Genomic DNA, 18,302 nt, shown 5'->3' with positions numbered 1-18,302 from the left:
GTATGTACTATTGTTAATCTTTTCTTATATAAAGCTTGTATTATTTCCATACTGGTGTGAATCTATATACCCCAAAAGAGGGCTACAAAAGAAATAAAAGATTTGAAAGCAATTACTGTATATATTCAAAAGCAGGGGTTTCCAAACTACGGACCCACGTAGCTCACTGCACTCAGATAGGCACTCCAATAAAAAAGAGGACATTGATGGTAATTCTAATGTAAAGGGTGACTGATGGGCGCAAGTTAATTTGGAATGTCTTTCCTTTGTTTTACTGATTTTTTTTTCTGTTGTTCTAAATCATATCATGCTCTAAATTAGACTTATTCACTCATGAATTTGATTTGTTAATTTTTAAAACGGGTTCTTTTTTGGCCCATAAATCTTTGTAAAATATATAATGTGGCCTCCATACTGGATAGTTTGGAGACCTCAGTTCTAAATGACATTTTGTATTTGGATTCATTTTGGATAGAATAAGTGAGGTTATTATTATTTATTTATTTTTTTGTGCCATCTTTGTCCCACTGGGACATCTTCTCATTTCCTGTCCCATAGCCAAAACAGGAAGTGAGAGGATATTCCTCCAAAGTGAGGGGATCCCTGGTTGTCACCAGGGTTACCAGAACTAGTGTCCACATTGGTAGATTTCTCCTTATTCCTGTTCTGGTGACATCCAAAATTTGGGATTTTTTTCACTGTCATCCTTAGTGATAATTGTAAACAAGGACAAACAGAGAGAGTGAATCTCTGAAATTGGGACACACACAGCAATACACACCTGACAGGTATTCTGACCCCTCAAAAAAGTTTTTCCCTTATGCCGCGTACACACGGTCGGACTTTTCGTCTACAAAAGTCCGACAGCCTGTCCAACAGACTTCCGACGTACCTTCGGCGGACTTGCGGCAGACTTTCTTACGAACGGACTTGCCTACACACGACCACACAAAAGTCCGACGGATTCGTACGTGATGACGTACACCGGACTAAAATAAGGAAGTTCATAGCCAGTAGCCAATAGCTGCCCTAGCATGGGTTTTTGTCCGTCGGACTAGCACACAGACGAGCGGATTTCGGGGTCCGTCGTACTTACGACGTAAAGATTTGAAGCATGTTTCAAATCTAAAGTCCGTCGGATTTGAGGCTAAAAAAGTCCGTTGAAAGTCCGGAGAAGCCCACACACGATCGGATTACCAGCCAGCTTTAGTCCGTCAGCGTCCGTTGGACTTTTGTAGACGAAAAGTCCGACCGTGTGTACGCGGCATTAGTTATACTTTAACTGGTATATATTAGATCTTCCAATTAAAAAGATAAACATGAAACTTTAAAAATATGTTTTTTTTTCATAGTGGCACTATATTTTTGTAATGTATTTATTTATTCAATAGAACAGTATTTGTTTCTTAAAAATGAAAAAAATTATTGTATTGACAATTGAAACAATTTGTTGTCTAAGTAATGACGTTTAAAAGAAGAATATGGTAATGTCTCTTTAAGCATGGTTACGAGTTTGTATTAGCAGATTAGTAGTAGATAAGAGATAGTATGTACTGTAAGATCTACAGCTGCTTTTTCTCCCCCTTTCAAGTGCTCATGATTTACACTCACCATTTGACATACACCATTAAGCATTTGACATTATAGAGTGTTGGCTGCTTCCCTGCCCTATATTAAATACTGCACTGGAATACCATTTCGCAATGGCTTCTGGTAGGACAATCCAAGAACTGGAACAAATACAAGGGCAACCTTAGAAGAAAAACTGTTAGAGTCTGCAAAAGACTTGAGACTGGGGCGGAGGTTCACCTTCCAGCAGGACCACGACCCTAAACATACAGCCAGAGCTGCAATGGAATGGTTTAGATCAGGGGTCAAAAACTGGCGGCCCCCAAGTCCCATGAAGCATTGCAAGGCTGTTACAAGTATGACTCCAACAGGCAGAGGCATGATGGAACTTGTACTTTCACAACAGCTAGAGGGCCACCAGTTTCAGACCCCTGGTTTAGATCAAAGCATATTCATTTGTTAGAATGGCCCAGGCTAAGTCCAGACCTAAATCCAATTGAGAATCTGTGGCAAGACTTGAAAATTGCTGTTCACAGGTGCTCTACATCCAATCTGACAGAGCTTGTGCTATTTTGCAAAGAAGAATGGGCAAAAATGTCACTCTCTAGGTGTGCAAAGCTAGTAGAAACATACCCAAAAAAGACTTGCAGCTGTAATTGCAGTGAAAGGTGGTTCTACAAAGTATTGACTCAGGGGGCTGAATACAAATGCACGCCGCACTTTTCACATATTTATTTGTAAAACATTTGTAAAACCATGTATCATTTTCCTTCTACTTCACAATTATGTACCACTTTGTGTTGGTCTATCACATAAAATCCCCAAAAATACATTTCCATTTTTGGTTGTAACATGACAAAATGTGGAAAATTACAAGGGGTATGAATACTTTTTCAAGGCACTGTATATACTGTACCCAGCAAAAACAATGCATCATATTCTCTCTCTGAACTTCATGGAGGTGAAGCAGTGGAGAATGGGCATCATGATCTATGGGAAATTCAAGTCTATACTAAATAATACCCTAAATTTGTGATTTCCCCACTCTCTCTGAAATGCTACTGGTGTCAGTCATAGTACCCCACACCCCCTTGACATCTACACTCTAACCTTCGGAAAATCAATAAAATATATGTGAAACAAAATTTTGGATCTTCCCTAATTTTTAGTCTCATAGATAGAAACAAAATGGGAGGGTGGAGTGGGGACAGACAGCAGTAAAAACCTAACAGGGTTGCTAGCCTTTCCGCATTACCAAATTTCAGATTGTTTTTTTTTTTTTTTAAATATATACAAAATAGTTGACATTTTATGCTGGCTAAATACATTGAAATGAGGAATTCTGTTCTGTTCTTAAGTTAAAAGAGGTGTAATATGCAGAGGCAGCTGCTCATGCAGGGCACAGGGGACGCAGGGATTCCAATGTTTTTTTTTTTGAAGCACATGATTAGAGCCTGAGGCTCTAATTGGTTTAAAAAAAGGATGGGCCCTGCAGTGCTCTGCACCCGGAGCCCACCTAGTTGCGTGACATTAGTGAATTAATATTCGCTAATGTCTTCCTGTTTCTCCTCCTGGCCAGTCAGGAAGCGGGTCCTGAGACCCGATTGGCCGGGAGTCCTAAGACCCAATTGGTCGCGAGTCCTAAGTCCTGATTGGCCAGGAGGAGAAGCGACCTCCGGGACTCGGGAGGAGACGCAGGGGGGAACCTGCTGAAGCCGCAACCTGGATGGGGTAAGTTCCGGGCTTGCAGGGGGCCTGGCGGGCAATAGGAGAATGATGCGGCGATCGGGTGAGCGACGGTGGGGGGTGTCTGGCTGTAGACCACCCCCTCCCCAAGAAAATTGAGCACCAGCCACGACTGGTAATATGTAATAAAGGTAATGATGGAAACGTAATTTTTACTGTATAGGGAAATGTCACAGATTTGTCTATTTATTACCATAAATAACTATATTCTCTTATACACTTAGCACCATGCCAAATTGCCTGATCCTAAGCACACAGCCAAGACAACACAGGAGTGACTTAGGGACATCTCTGTGAATGTCCTAAAGTGGCCCACCCAGAGCCCTGATTTGGACCCTATTGAACATATCTGAAGAGACTTAGAGAGACCTGAAAATGGCTGTCCACCGATGGTCCTCATCCAACCTGACTGAGCTTGAGAGGATTTACAAAGAAGAATGGTGAAAAAATCCCCCAATCCAGGTGTGCAAATCTTGCTGTGTCATACCCGAGACTCGTCAAAGACTCGAGGCTGTAATTGCTGCCAAAGGTGCTTCAACAAAGTACTGAGTAAAGGGTCTGAACACTTAAAGTGCTATTAAAGGCTTTAAAAAGAAAAAAAAATAACAAACGCTTGTCCATTCACACAAAGAATGGCGGCTTGGCTCCACCCCCTCTCTCTCCTCATTGGCTCACTGGCTGTGATCAGCCAATGAAGAGAGAGAGTCCCTGGAGAGCCGAGGCTCTCGTGCACATCACTGGAGGAAAATCGGGCTCAGGTAAGTATTAAGGGGGGCTGCTGCACAGAGAAGGTTTTTTAGCTTCATGCACAAAATGCATGAAGGTAAAAAATTTTGAGCCTTTAGAAACACTTTAAGTACATGTGAAGTTTCTGTTTTTTCTTTTTAATAAATTCACAGACATTTCTAAAATTCTGTTTTCACTTTGTCATTATGGGGTACTGAGAGTAGATGAATTTAACCACTTCCTGCCCGGCCTATAGCAAAATGGCGGCAGGGCGGTGGTTCAGTTATCCTGACTGGGCGTCATATGACATCCAGCAGGATAACGGCCGCCGTGCGCCCGGGGTGGGCGCGCATCGCGGAGATCGGTGGTGTGGTATGTCAGTCTGACACACCGCTACACCAATCTCGGTAGAGAGCCTCCAGCGGAGGCTCTTTACCACGTGATCAGCCGTGTCCAATCACTGCTGATTACGATGTAAACAGGAAAAGCCGTTGATTGGCTTTTCCTCACTCGTGTCTGACAGACACGAGTAGAGGAGAGCCGATCAGCGGCTCTTCTGACAGGGGGGGTCTGTGCTGATTGTTTATCAGCACAGCCCCCCCCTCGGATGCCCACACTGGACCACCAGGGAAGCCACCAGGACCACCAGGGAAGCCCCCAACATGTGGATGGCCAGGTACGTACCCCATGGCTATCCACATATTCAAAAATATGCCAAATATATGCCGATCAGTGCCCACAAATGGGCACTGACTGGCAACATTATGCAGCAGATCAGATAAGTGATGCCCAGTAATGCCACCCATCAGTGTCATCAGTGCCACCCATCAGTGTCCATCAGTGCCACCTCTCAGTGCCTATTCATGCCCATCAGTGCCCATCTATCAGTGGCCATCAGTGCCCATCCGTGCCACCCATCAGTGCCACCCATAAGTATCCATCAGTGCCACCCATAAGTACCTATCAGTGCCGCCTATGAGTGCCCATCAGTGCTGCCTATGAGTGCCCATCAGTGCCGCATACCAGTGCCACCTATCAGTGCCCATCAGTGCCACCTATCAGTGCCTATCATCAGTGCCCATCAGTGCCACCTCATTGATGCCACCTCATCGGTGCCCATCAATGCCGCCTTATCAGTGCCCGTCAGTGCAGCCATATCAGTGCCCCTCATTGAAGGAGAAAACGTACTTATTATTACAATTTTTTTTTAAGAGAAACAAAGAAAAACGTTATTTTTTTTCAAAATGTTCATGTTTTTTTATTTGTTGCGCAAAATATAAAAATCGCAGAGGTGATCAAATACCACCAAAAGAAAGCTCTATTTGTGGTAACAAAATGATAAAAAAATTGTTTGGGTAGAGTGTAGCATGACCGCGCAATTGTCATTCAAATTGCAACAGCGCAGAAAGTTGAAAATTGGCCTGGGCAGGAAGGTGTCTAAGTGCCTGGTATTTAAGTGGTTAAATAACTGTAGTATAAGGCTGCACATAACAAAATTGAAAATAGGGGGTCTGAATATACTTTATGAATGCACTGTGTATAGCCAACTTGACTATATTTCAGGATCAGCAGGTGGTGCTGTTTTGTAACAGCCAATCTTCTCTGAACGCTGTTTTATTGGGTTATGGCTTATATTTATTCACTTGATTGCATTTTCCATGTTGCGTCACACATTTTAAGTACATGGCAACAGGTGCAGCCAAGGAAAGCAACTGCTCTTGGACCACAATGTTCAGCTCTGATTCACAGACACATGCTTTTACTCTATTATTGTACTAAAGGAGGCATCGTTACGATAAGCTTATCAGAATTTGTTGTATTATGCTGTTACTAATACCCTGTATAAATGGATTTTATTAAAGCCAATTTCTGGGGGGAAAAAATACTCTCTTGTAGTGGGGCTGCCCCTACACCGTATGGGCTAAATGCTCACTTATGTCTAGGGTAGCACAAAAAGCACCTTTTCTTATCTGAATCCCCAACTTGCTTGTCAGACAGCGAACTATGCCCTATGCTTTGGCTTGTTGTCCCTCAGCATCCCCATGCCCAGTGCAAGAGCTATGGTCCCTGCATTATACTTGATGACATCAAAGGACCCATGACCACTGACGCATACAGGAAAAGAGGCTGGGCCTACTGGTCACACACCCTGAAGGGAGCTTGCAAGAGTGGGAAATCATGTAAGAAAAAGGTAAGCGTAATTAAACCCTTGCAGTGGGGCCGCCTCCTAAACTACAAGGTTTAAATGCGCATTTATATCTAGGGTAACGCAAAAAGCACTTTTTCTTACCTGTTCCCCTAAAGATTTTGTTTTCCCTGAAATTCAGCTGTAACATTCAGAACTGCTTTTCCGCCCATATCAGTGTCAATAGGAATGCATTCAGATGGAACTCATAAGCATCTTAGGCTAGGTTCACACATGTCCAGCTGCGGTTTACAGTCCAATTTTAAAAAGGAGTCTGGGCAGTTTTGTTCACCAGTTCAGGACAAATTGAGGTGCAAATTTTTACTTGAATTTGCACCTGAAATGGACCTAAAATCACACAGGACTCTTTTTAAAAAAGGACCACGGCCACCCCAGACATGTGTGAACCGGCTCCATTCCGAGCAGGTTCAGTTCACATGTTATGCAAAGCAGGTGGAGTTCAAAACGCGTGAACCGAGCCTTAAACTGTTCTTAACCACTTCAATACCGAGCACTTTCACCCCCTTCCTGCCCAGGCTAATTTTCAGCTTTCAGTGCTGTTGCACTTTGAATGACATTTGCATAGTCATGCTGTTGCATGTACCCAAACTAATTTTTTTAATCATTTTGTTCACACAAATAGAGCTTTCTTTTGGTGATATTTATTCACCACTGGGTTTTTTATTTTTTGCAAATTGAATGAAAAAATGTTTCTGTTATAAAATTTTGCAAATAAATAATTGTTCTTCATAAATTTAGGCCAAAATGTATGCTGCTACATTTCTTTGGTGAAAATAACCCAAATCAGTGTATATTATTTAGTCTGTAGGAAAGTTATAAAGTCCAAAAACTATGGTATATACAGTATACAGTGCCTTGAAAAAGTATTCATAACCTTTGAAATTTCTGTCATGTTACAACCAAAAAACGTAAATGTATTTTATTGCCATGTGATAGACCAACACAAAGTAGCACATAATTGCGAAGTGGAAGAAAAATGATAAATGGTTTTCATAATTGTTTACAAATAAATATCTGAAAAGTGTGGCGTGCATTTGTATTCAGCCCCCTTTACTCTGATACCCCTAACTAAAATCTAGTGGAACCAATTGCCTTCAGAAGTCACCTAATTAGTAAATAGAGTGCACCTGGTTGTAATTGAATCTCAGTATAAATACAGCTGTTCTTTGAAGCCCTCAGAGGTTTGTTAGAGAGCCTTAGTGAACAAACGGAATTAAGAAGGCCAAGGAACACACCGGACAGGTCAGGGATAAGGTTGTGGAGAAGTTTAATGCAGGGTTAGGTTATAAAAAAATATCCCAAAGTTTGAACATCTCACGGAGCACTGTTCAGTCCATCACCTGAAAATAGAAAGAGCATGGCACAACTGCAAACCTACCAAGACATGGCCATGCACCTAAACTGACAGGCCGGACAACGAGAGCATTCATCCAAGAAGCAGCCAAGAGGCCCATGGTAACTCTGGAGGAGCTGCAGAGATCCACAGCTCAGGTGGGAGAATCTGTCCACACAGCACAACTATTAGTCATCCACTCCACAAATCTGGCCTTTATGGAAGAGTGGCAAGAAGAAAGCCATTGTTGAAAGAAAGCCATAAGAAGTCCCGTTTGCAGTTTGCGAGAAGCCAAGTGGGGGCACATCAAACGTGGAAGAAGGTGCTATGGTCAAATGAGATCAAAATTTTACTTTTTGGAATAAAAACCAAAATGCTATGTGTGGTGCAAACCTAACACTGCGCATCACCCTGAACACACCATCCCCCACCGTGAAACAATCTTAGAAGAAAACCTTCTAAAACCTGTTAGAGTCTGCAAAAGCCTTGAGACTGGGGCAGAGGTTCACCTTCCAGCAGGACAACAACCCTAAACATACAGCCAGAGCTACAATGCAATGGTTTAGATCAGGGATCTTCAAACTACGGCCCTCCAGCTGTTGTGGAACTCTGGCATTCACAGACATGACAAGGCATGATGGGAATTGTAGTTCCTGAACAACTGGAGCCGTAGTTTGAAGACCCCTGGTTTAGATCAAAGCATATTCATGTGTTGGAATGGCCCAGTCACAGTCCAGACCTAAATCCAATTGAGAATCTGTGGCAGGACTTGAAAATTGCTGTTCACAGACACTCTCCATCCAATCTGACAGATCTTGAGCTATTTTTGCAAAGAAGAATGGGCAAAAATGTAATTCTTTAGATGTGCAAAGCTGGTAGAGACATACCCAAAAAGACTTACAGATGTAATTGCAGTGAAAGGTGGTTCTACAAAGTATTGACTCAGGGGGGCTGAATATAAGTGCACGCCACACTTTTCAGGTATTTATTTGTAAAAAAATTTGAAAACTATCATTTTCATTCCACTTCACAATTATGTGCCACTTTGTGTTGGTTTAGCACATAAAATCCCTATAAAATACATTCACGTTTTTTATTGTAACATGACAAAATGTGGAAAATTTTGAGGGGTATGAATACTTTTTCAAGGCACTGTATGGAGTGAGGTGAGTGTAAGTAATATAATGTGAGGTGGTGTAAGTGCACAATGTTCTTGTACTTATTTTTTTCCCTCTTCTTTTAAATGACGCAACAATGTGCTGAAAGAGTTGCAGTTTCAAGAACGGGTGGTCAGTAACTGTCGGTTCACACAGGGGCACCCCGACTTGCAGCACGACTTTGCAAGGCGATCTGCACACGACTTCAGCAGCAGCTTACCAAATGACTTCTGTATAGAAGGCAATGCAAGTCGCCCTGAAATCGTCCCAAAGTAATACAGGAACCTTATTCTAAGTCAGAGCAACTTGAGTTGTTCCTATTAGAATGGTTCCATAGTAAAGAACAGAGCGCGACTTGTCAGGCGGCTAAGACGCCTGACAAATCGCTCCTGTGTGAACCGGCACTTACAAGTAAAGGTTGTGCTTTGAGCACCCCAAACATAAAAAAAAAGATCACTCAACATAAAATTAGAAAGAAATTTATGAAAATTCTTAAATACCTAAAACAAAAGCCCACTTTATTTTAAATGGAAGCATTGCAGCAAAAAAAAAAAAAAGAAAAAAAAAGCTGTTTAACCCAAAAAAGGCCCTATCAACACTCAACACATAATAAAACAATATGTTACCAGTATTAAATGATTCCTTGTTGCAAAAAAGTAGTTTAACCCTAAAATAAACATACTATCCAGCATAAAATAATAAACAAAATACACCCAAATAAAAATGAAAACCACAAAATACCACCCCTGAAACGAAAACCCATTTTCAAAGGGAACCCTTGCAGCAAAAGAAAAAAGTTTGCTATGGAACGGACAGCAGCTAAAAGTAACCACGGACCTCAACTCGTTCACAAAATAAATAGAATAAAATAAAATAGTTTTGGGTTTTGGAGGTAGGTAGGCTGTGCAATCCCCAGCACAGCTTCCCTTCACTTTTCTTCCCAGGTTTACAGTCAGCCCCCGTTCTGCCCAATGTTCCATGATCAGATGTCGCTCTCACTTCCATCCCTTCCTATGATGAGCATATACTATGTCTTGCTATAACCCCACAATCAGCTGCTGTTCTGTTTCTATCCCTGAGTTAACGATCAAGTGTCACCCTGCCTCTCCACCCTCCCTTCCCACTGCCTACCAATGAGTGTAAATGATATACAGTATGTGTATGTGATATGCAGTGTAGGGAAGATTTGGATTCCTAGCTTGTTCTCACTTTCGATGATATATGTTCCACCACTAATAGATAGATAGATAGATAGATAGATAGATAGATAGATAGATAGATAGATAGATAGATAGAATACTGAGGGTCCTTGATGTCATTTGTAACTTTAATATCTATTTGCAAATGTATGCAACTTTTTAAAATAGAAATAGTTTAACCAAGTATTTTTTTTGTTGGTTAGTAGGATTGAGGGCTGTGCCTTAAAATAGCTCATATCTCGGCTTGCTGGTGTCCTAGGATGATAAGAGACCTCTAATTTTAGAGAAAGTAGTCTCTTGTTTCATGCTGATAGTAAACACAGACAAAAACTGATGTAAGCTTACTGTAAGCATAAGCCCGACACAAAATCTCAAGCATTTCTGAGCCCTACTAAGAGGTGATCTTTTCTTCAGTCTGGGTTCACACTGTCTTCGCATGCGGCTCACGGCAGGGGTCCGGTGCGTCCCTGTTCTCCGTATCAGGGACGAATCACGCCAGGATTTTTGCCTGAATTCGGACCTGAAACGGACCAAAAGACGCACAGGGCTCCTGTGCAATTCGCTCCGGAGTCGCCATGAAGATATGTGAACCGACTCCATTGAGAGCTGATCAAAATCTCCTGTCATGCGAACTGGATGTGGGGAAAACCGCATCTAATTTGCACTAGCGTGAACCTAGCCTCACAGGTTTTAAAGGTCCAAGTGTTTTCTACATACACAAAAACACTGCTTGTGTGCTGGTCATTTTCTAAATATGAAAAATATTTCTGAGATACAAATACACCTTGGATTGGTAAAGGTAGAACAATGAAGTTTAGCACAGTGGCTAAGTGGGTAGCACCTCTGCCTGCCAGCAATAGGGTCATCAATTTGAATCCCAAAATACAGCACTACTATGCTTGGAATTGGATGCTCTCACTGATACCGGTGTGGGTTTCCTCCAAGTACTTTGGTTTCTTCCCACATTCCAAAGACGTGCTGGTAGGTTGTTTGGATCCTGAATAAATTGGTTCTAGAATGTGTATGTATGAGTGTGAGACCTTAGATTGTAAGCTTCTTGAAGGCAGGGACTGATGTGAATATAAAATATATGTAAACCACTCTGTAAAATGTTGGCACTTTATAAATACATGTAATTTATAATTACATCATCTAAACATTATTTTCACTGTACCTTGCTTATAATTGATACAACATCTCCCTTCTTCAGAGAAAGCTCATCTGGCACAGCAGAAATGTAATCGAACATAACTCTGGCATATTCATTACAGGGTGATGGTCCTAGGAGTAAAATACATCAACATAGTTAAAAATAATTCACAAGGCAAATACACATTAACAATGCCTGTCAGGTCCTTCAGTATTAACATTAAAACTGAATACTAGAAAAATGATTAGATGCACAGTTGAAATGCATGTACCGTATATCAGCTCAAACAGAAGTGAGAGTGCACAGGTCTAGTGTAGTATAAGCAAACAATGTATTGAAACACATAAGTAATATCTCGCAATTATAAAAGTCAGACAGAATAAAGAAGGTGAATGCCTGAAATGCATACCCACCCACACTTGGTAACTTTGGGAGGAGGAGTCCAGCCCCATTGAACCACGTGGCTCCACACAGTTTCACCGACAAGAGAAACACTGCTGTCCCGCTATCCAGCACTTGTGGACTTGACAGCCATATAATGGCCATGGATGGCTCTTTCTGAATCCTCCATAGGGACATGAGATTTTACCTATGTAATTGAATACATTTTTTGCTTTTGTGTTCTCTCTGTATTTTTCACTGAGCATTTTGCATTAATTCTGTTGTTCTGAGACTGGTAGAAATGCTAAGAATGTCCAGTTGTAGGAAGGTAAGAATGAAAAAACTGACAAAGAGCATGAATAATGTTAAAAAGTCAAACTATATATAGTACAGTACCATAGGCGTGTGCAGGGGGTGTGCCAGGTATGCCTGGGCACACCCCAATGACCAATTTTGCCAACCCTGCAGTGTCTGTAAAAAGCCAGAGACTACATTTGCTCTGCATCTCTGCTGCCTCCTTAGCCAATGGGAATGACACTGTACTTGCCCCCCTCCTCCAGCGCGCCTTATTTGACTTTACAACAGGAGGTACTGGCAGCTGGAGCAGGCGGGAGAGGGAGGAGTAAACACAGCCTGCAGTGTGGGACGGACTTCAGCCTACCAGGAGAAGGTAAGCTGGGCTGAGCACAATGTAATCAGTACATATACATACAGTATACACACACAAGCATGTGTGCTTGAGCTTTGGGGTGCACACCCTAATGCAATAGGCTGCGTACACCTATGTACAGTACATTGATCTTTTGTTCCTAATGTAGATGGGTTTTTAGGTCTGCATGGACACACCTTGATATAGCTGAACACAACAGGCAACAGAGAAACACAGGCATCCAACCAATATGGATCTTTTGAATGCTGAAGATTCTAGTGGTGCTTTCAGCTTTGCAAATAAGTGAAGACTGGAGGTGGTAATAGTAAGTAATAGTAAGTATTGCACCTGTATAATAAAAATCTTCATTTAAATAAACATTTTGAGTGTCATGATAGTGTCTCTTTAAAGTAAGTTATGATGTGGCTTTCGCATGTTTAAATGCTCATTCTTTTTTTACTGTATTAAATATAGAGATTTGTAGATTAGCCACTATAGGAAACTATGACTCAACGTCTCAAAGAATCTAGCCATGTTATAGCCAGACCATTGTTTCTAATTTTTAACCACTTGAATACTGGCCACTTTCACCCCCTTCCTTCCCAGGCCAATTTTCAGCTTTCAGCGCTCTTGCACTTTCAATAAGAATTGTGCGGTCATGCAACACTGTACCCAAATCAAATTTTTATCATTTTGTTCACACAAATAGAGATTTCTTTTAGTGATGTTTATTCACAAATCATTTTTTTTTTCTTTTGCGATATAAGCGAAAAAAAGAGTGGGAATTAAAAAATATATATATTTTCTACTTTCTGTTTTAAAAGAAATCCAATAAAATCGAATTTTGTCATAAATTTAAGCCAACATGTATTCTGCTACATGTCTTTGGTAAAAAAAATCCCGTTAAGTGTATAATAATTGGATTGTGTGATCACGGAAAGATGTACGCAGATGATTATGTACAGATGTGCGCAGATGATCATGGACATATGTGTGCAGATGATCACGGACATATGTGTGCAGATGATCATTGGGACATATGATTTTAATGTTACATATGTGGGGGACAGGTGTTTTTACTGTGTGGGGACATGTGTGTGGGGACAGTGTTTGGAGGACACTATTTTGGGGACCTTGTGTGTTTACATTGTGTGGGGACATGTTTAGGGACACTGGGCCGGTGATCAGTGTGTGTAAAAAACAGCTCATACTCACAGATCACCTGCTGGCTGCAGTGATCGCCTAGCAACCAGCTCTCTATTTACATCACATGATGGCTATGATTGAACACAGCCGTCATGTGATCAGGAGGGCCAATCACAGAGCCCTCCTTCCGATCGGAGATGCGCCGTGTCCGGGCGACACGAGGGCATCGGGATTGCGCCGCTGAGAGGGCGCACGCGATCCCCCTTCTTCTGATGGACGTTCCTGAATCCTGACCGAACGTCCACTCAGAAGGAGGAAGCGCCCACCCGGCTGTATATGTGCAGTGGCCGAGTGGGAGGTGGTTAAGGGCAGCTTACTGACTGCAATGGCACTGCAATGGTACCAACAGATTGATAAAAAGCAAATGTGGTACCGTTATTCAAAAAGGGCTGAGATATATACCTGGGAACTACATACCATACCAGTCAGCCTAACATTAATAGTATGTAAAAGATTGGAAAGAATGATAAGGGGCTATATCCAAGAATTTGCTGATGAAAATAGTATCATTAGTAGTAACCAACATGGACTTATGAAAGCTATGCAAAAAAATAAGACGGAGCCGCGCTTAGGATAATGCAAACAAGGAAAAAAGGATTGCTACCTCTCCTAACAGAGCTTCCCTAAGGGGGCTCTGGAAATAGGTAAATAAACGAAAGATAGGGTATGTGGCGCTACCTAAAAAGCTAACTAAATAAAATAGAAGGGAGTAAAAACCTAGAAAAACCCACAATGTTTATGTTATTTTGGCTGATGTTCACATTTTACTAGATGTGGTATCCTGCATCTATATTTTCATTTTATTCTTTTCTGTGTATCACATTATATAATTGGTATACCAGCTAACAATATCATTGCATATATATTATTTTCCTGTATTATTATTATTCCCCCAAAAATTGTATGTATGATGTAACAGCAATAGGAGTAATTATCAAAGCAATGTAAGCATAAGTACATGCACAAAAAAATATTGGACATTTGCTTTAATAGAGTAAAGTGGGTCACTTGCAGGTAGTTAGTGGATAGTAGTGCGGTCATTTGTTCTGCACATGTGAAAGATGGGTATTTCTTTCTCTCGTATTTTCCAAAATAGCAGAAGAAGCTACAGGTTTTACATTAGCAACATAACTTGCATAACTTCTTCTGTGCAAAAGTTCACTTCTCAGGTTAAACACGTACACAAAACTAGAGATAAAGTCCCCAGTAAGCATGTATACTAATATGTTAATGCTTTGTATAGTGCTGTATGCCCATAGCTATTGACCATTTCTAGAGTGTAAGCTCTAACGAGCAGGGCCCTCTGATCCCTCCTGTATTGATTTGTATTGTAAGTGTACTGTCTACCCTCATGTTGTAAAGCTCTGCGCAAACTGTTGGCACTATATAGATCCTGTATATTAATAATAATAATAATTGACATCCCTTGGATGATATCATAGGCTGCATTTGAATTCCGCTATATCTAGTTGATCACCATTGGTCTCGAGTAGGGGTCTCCAAACTTTTCAAACAGGGGGCCAGTTTACTGTTGCTCAGAATTTAGGGGGGCTGGACTGTGGCCATCTGGAGTAGAAAAGGTCCCTACATTAAAGGAAATAAACAGTGGCCCTTTTTTGGTGTCAGTGGGAGGAGTTGTGCCCCATAGTTTGTGTCAGTGGGAGGAATTGTACCCAATCATTGGTGTCTTTTTGCCCAATTGTTGGTGTCATTGGGAGGAATAGTGCCCCATTGGTGGTGTAATTGGGAGGAATGTACCCCTTCAATGGTCTCAGTGTGGGGAGGGGGGATAAATGTTGGTATTAGTGGATGAAATGGTGCCCCAAGGGCCTGATAAAAGTAAGCAAAGGGCCGCATCTGGCCCCCGGGCTGCAGTTTGGAGACCACGGGTCTAGAGCAGGGGTTTTCAAACCTTCTAAACAAAGGGCAGTTTACTGTTTTTCAGACTTTAGGGAGGCCAGACTGTGGCCAGTGGGAGTAGAAAATGTCCTGGTATAAGTGGGGGTAAACTGTGCCCCATCTTTAGTATTAGGGGAGGAATAGTGCCCCATCTCTGGTGTCAGCGGTTCAGTGGGAGGAATAGTGTCCCATCAATTGTATTAGGGTTGTCCCCATACCACATTTTTAAGACCGAGTACAAGTACGGAAACTTCTTTTCAAGTACTCCCGATACCGATTACAGATACTATTTTTTAATGTTACGTAACAGTGGCACTAATATGCAGCACTGATGGGCACTGATAAGTGGCACTGATGAGGCATAGACTGTCAGAAGCTTTTTCTTTTTTTACAATTTTATTTGTTTTAATTATTTTTCTCTCTCTCTCTCTCTCTCTCTCTCTCTCTCTCTCTCTATATATATATATATATATATATATATATATGTATATTTACAATGCTTTCTTTTTTTTTTGGGAAGGGGGGGGGGAGTGGACAGTCAGTGTTTAATTTATTTTTTTTGTTATTTTTACAATTTTACTTTAGAATATTTATTACAATGTTTCCTTCTTTTTTTTTTATTCAGCCCTGTTGGGGGTTAGGGGAGCTTTGGTGAGATGTCAGGGGTCTAAACAGACTCCTGACATCTCCCCTTTGAGACATGGAAAGGGACTGAGGACAGAGATTCCCCAGTCCCTTTCTCAGCAGCCTCAGCTGCACTGCAGATGAATGGACAGGAAACAGCAGCTCTTCTACATTCTTAAACCAAAGCATTGTAAACACAGTTTACGATGCTCAGTTATGGATGGACGGAGTCAGTAATCAATAGTGCCTCATCATTGGTGTCAGTGGGAGGAATTGTGCCCAAATATTGGTGTCAGTGGCAAGAATAGTGCCCCATCATTGGTGTCAGTGGGAAAAATAATGCTCTATCATTGGTGTCAGTGAGAGGAATAGTCTCCCAATGTTGATGTCAGTGGGAGGAATAGTGCCCCATTGTTGGTGTCAGTGGGAGGAATAGTGTCCCAATGTTGGTGTCAGTGGGAGGAATAGTGCCCCATTATTGGTGTCTGTGGGAGGAATAGTGCCCCAATGTTGGTGTCAGTAGGAGGAATAGTGCCTCATTATTGGTATCAGTGAGAGGAATAGTGTCCCAATGTTGGTGTCAGTGGGAGGAATAATGCCCCGAGAGCCGGATAAGGGTGAGCAAAGGTCAGTCACCCATGTATGCATGAAATATGCCATGGTACTGGGCACAAGTACGCCTGCTTAAGCTGGCCATACATTGCTTAGATTTCAGACAATTTCTCCTTGCTCTTCAGAAATTCGAGCAGCTTGTGGCCCTGCTGGAATTGCTCCATTCAACAGAATCCCACTGTTTATTTAACTTCTGTCAGAAATTTGTTGGCCAAACAGCTTTGCATCCACTCAGATGTTCAGGTATTTTGACAGCTGGTGGTGCTGGCTGTCAGAATACAATAGCCCACCAGAGGGGATTTGTCACCGCACCGTCATCGTGGATTGGGAATCTGTTAGATTTCTAGCCTGTGGTCCCAACAAAAGAAACTTGTATGTACAGTGCCTTGAAAAAGTATTCATACCCCTTGAAATTTTTCACGTTTTGTCATGTTACAGCCAAAAACGTAAATATATTTTATTGGGATTTTATGTGATAGACCAACACAAAGTGGCATGTAATTGTGAAGTGGAAGGAAAATGATAAATGGTTTTCAACATTTTTAAAAATAAATATGTGAAAAGTGTGGCGTGCATTTGTATTCAGCCCCCCCGAGTCAATACATTGTAGAACCACCTTTCCTTGCAATTACAGCTGCAAGTTTTTTTGGGTATATCTCTACCAGTTTTTCACATCTAGAGAATGAATTTTTTGCCCATTCTTCTTTGCAAAATAGCTCAAGCTCTGTCAGATTGGACAGAGAGCATCCGTAAACAGCTATTTTCAAGTCTTGCCACAGATTCTCAGTTGGATTTAGGTCTGGACTTTGACTGAGCCATTCTAACACATGAATATGCTTTGATCGAACCATTCCATTGTAGCTCTGGCTGTATGTTTAGGGTCGTTGTCCTGCTGGAAGGTGACCCTCTGCCCCAGTCTCAAGTCTTTTGCAGACTCTAACAAATTTTCTTCTAAGATTGCCCTGTATTTGGCTGCATCCATCTTCCCATCAACTCTGACCAGATTCCCTGTACCTGCTGAAGAAAAGCACCACCATGTTTCATGGGGATGGTGTGTTCAGGGTGATGTGCAGTGTTAGTTTTCCACCACACATAGTGTTTTGCTTTTAGGCCAAAAAGTAAAATTTTGGTCTCATCTGACCAGAGCACTTTCTTCCACATGTTTGCTGTGTCTCACAAATGGGACTTCTTATGGCTTTCTTTAAACAAGTTAGCATGGGCCTCTTGGCTGCTTCTCTGATTAATGCTCTCGCCCGGCCTGTCAGTTTAGGTGGACGGCCATGTCTTGGTAGGTTTGCAGTTGTGCCATTCTCTTTCCATTTTCGGATGGTGGATTGAACAGTGCTCCGTGAGATGTGAGATGTTCAAAGCTTGGGATATTTTTCCATTACCTAACTTTGCTTTAAACTCCTCCACAACTTTATCCCTGACCTGTCTGGTGTGTAACTTGGCCTTCATGATGCTGTTTGTTTACCAGTGTTCTCTAACAAACCTCTGAGGGCTTCACAGAACAGCTGCATTTATACTGAGATTAAATTACACACAGATGGACTCTATTTACTAATTAGGTGACTTCAGAAGGCAATTGGTTCCACTATATTTTAGTTAGGGATATCAGAGAAAAGGTGCTGAATACAAACGCACGCCACACTTTTCACATTTATTTATTTGTAAAAAATATTGAAAACCATTTATCATTTTCCTTCCACTTGACAATTATGTGCCACTTTGTGTTGGTCTATCACATAAAATACATTTACATTTTTGGTTGTAACATGACAAAATGTGGAAAATGTCAAGGGGTATGAATACTTGTTTAAGGCACTGTTATGGCCAGCTCTAGCA

General features: G+C 41.5%; 1 protein-coding gene across 2 annotated transcripts in view; it reads right to left on the bottom strand.

Moving 5' to 3' along the window:
- The window catches only part of SH3D21 (SH3 domain containing 21), a 178,217-nt gene that overhangs the window by 72,487 nt on the left and 87,428 nt on the right, over window positions 1-18,302 (bottom strand). For both annotated transcript variants that reach the window (XM_073615621.1, XM_073615620.1), the window contains exon 8: window positions 11,111-11,217. In XM_073615621.1, the coding sequence (XP_073471722.1) occupies window positions 11,111-11,217 (107 nt within the window). The remainder of the gene's footprint in view (window positions 1-11,110; window positions 11,218-18,302) is intronic.

Source organism: Aquarana catesbeiana, linkage group LG02 (genome assembly GCF_042186555.1).
Source record: "Aquarana catesbeiana isolate 2022-GZ linkage group LG02, ASM4218655v1, whole genome shotgun sequence".
Taxonomy (NCBI): domain Eukaryota; kingdom Metazoa; phylum Chordata; class Amphibia; order Anura; family Ranidae; genus Aquarana; species Aquarana catesbeiana.
This window is presented reverse-complemented; position numbering and strand designations above follow the sequence as displayed.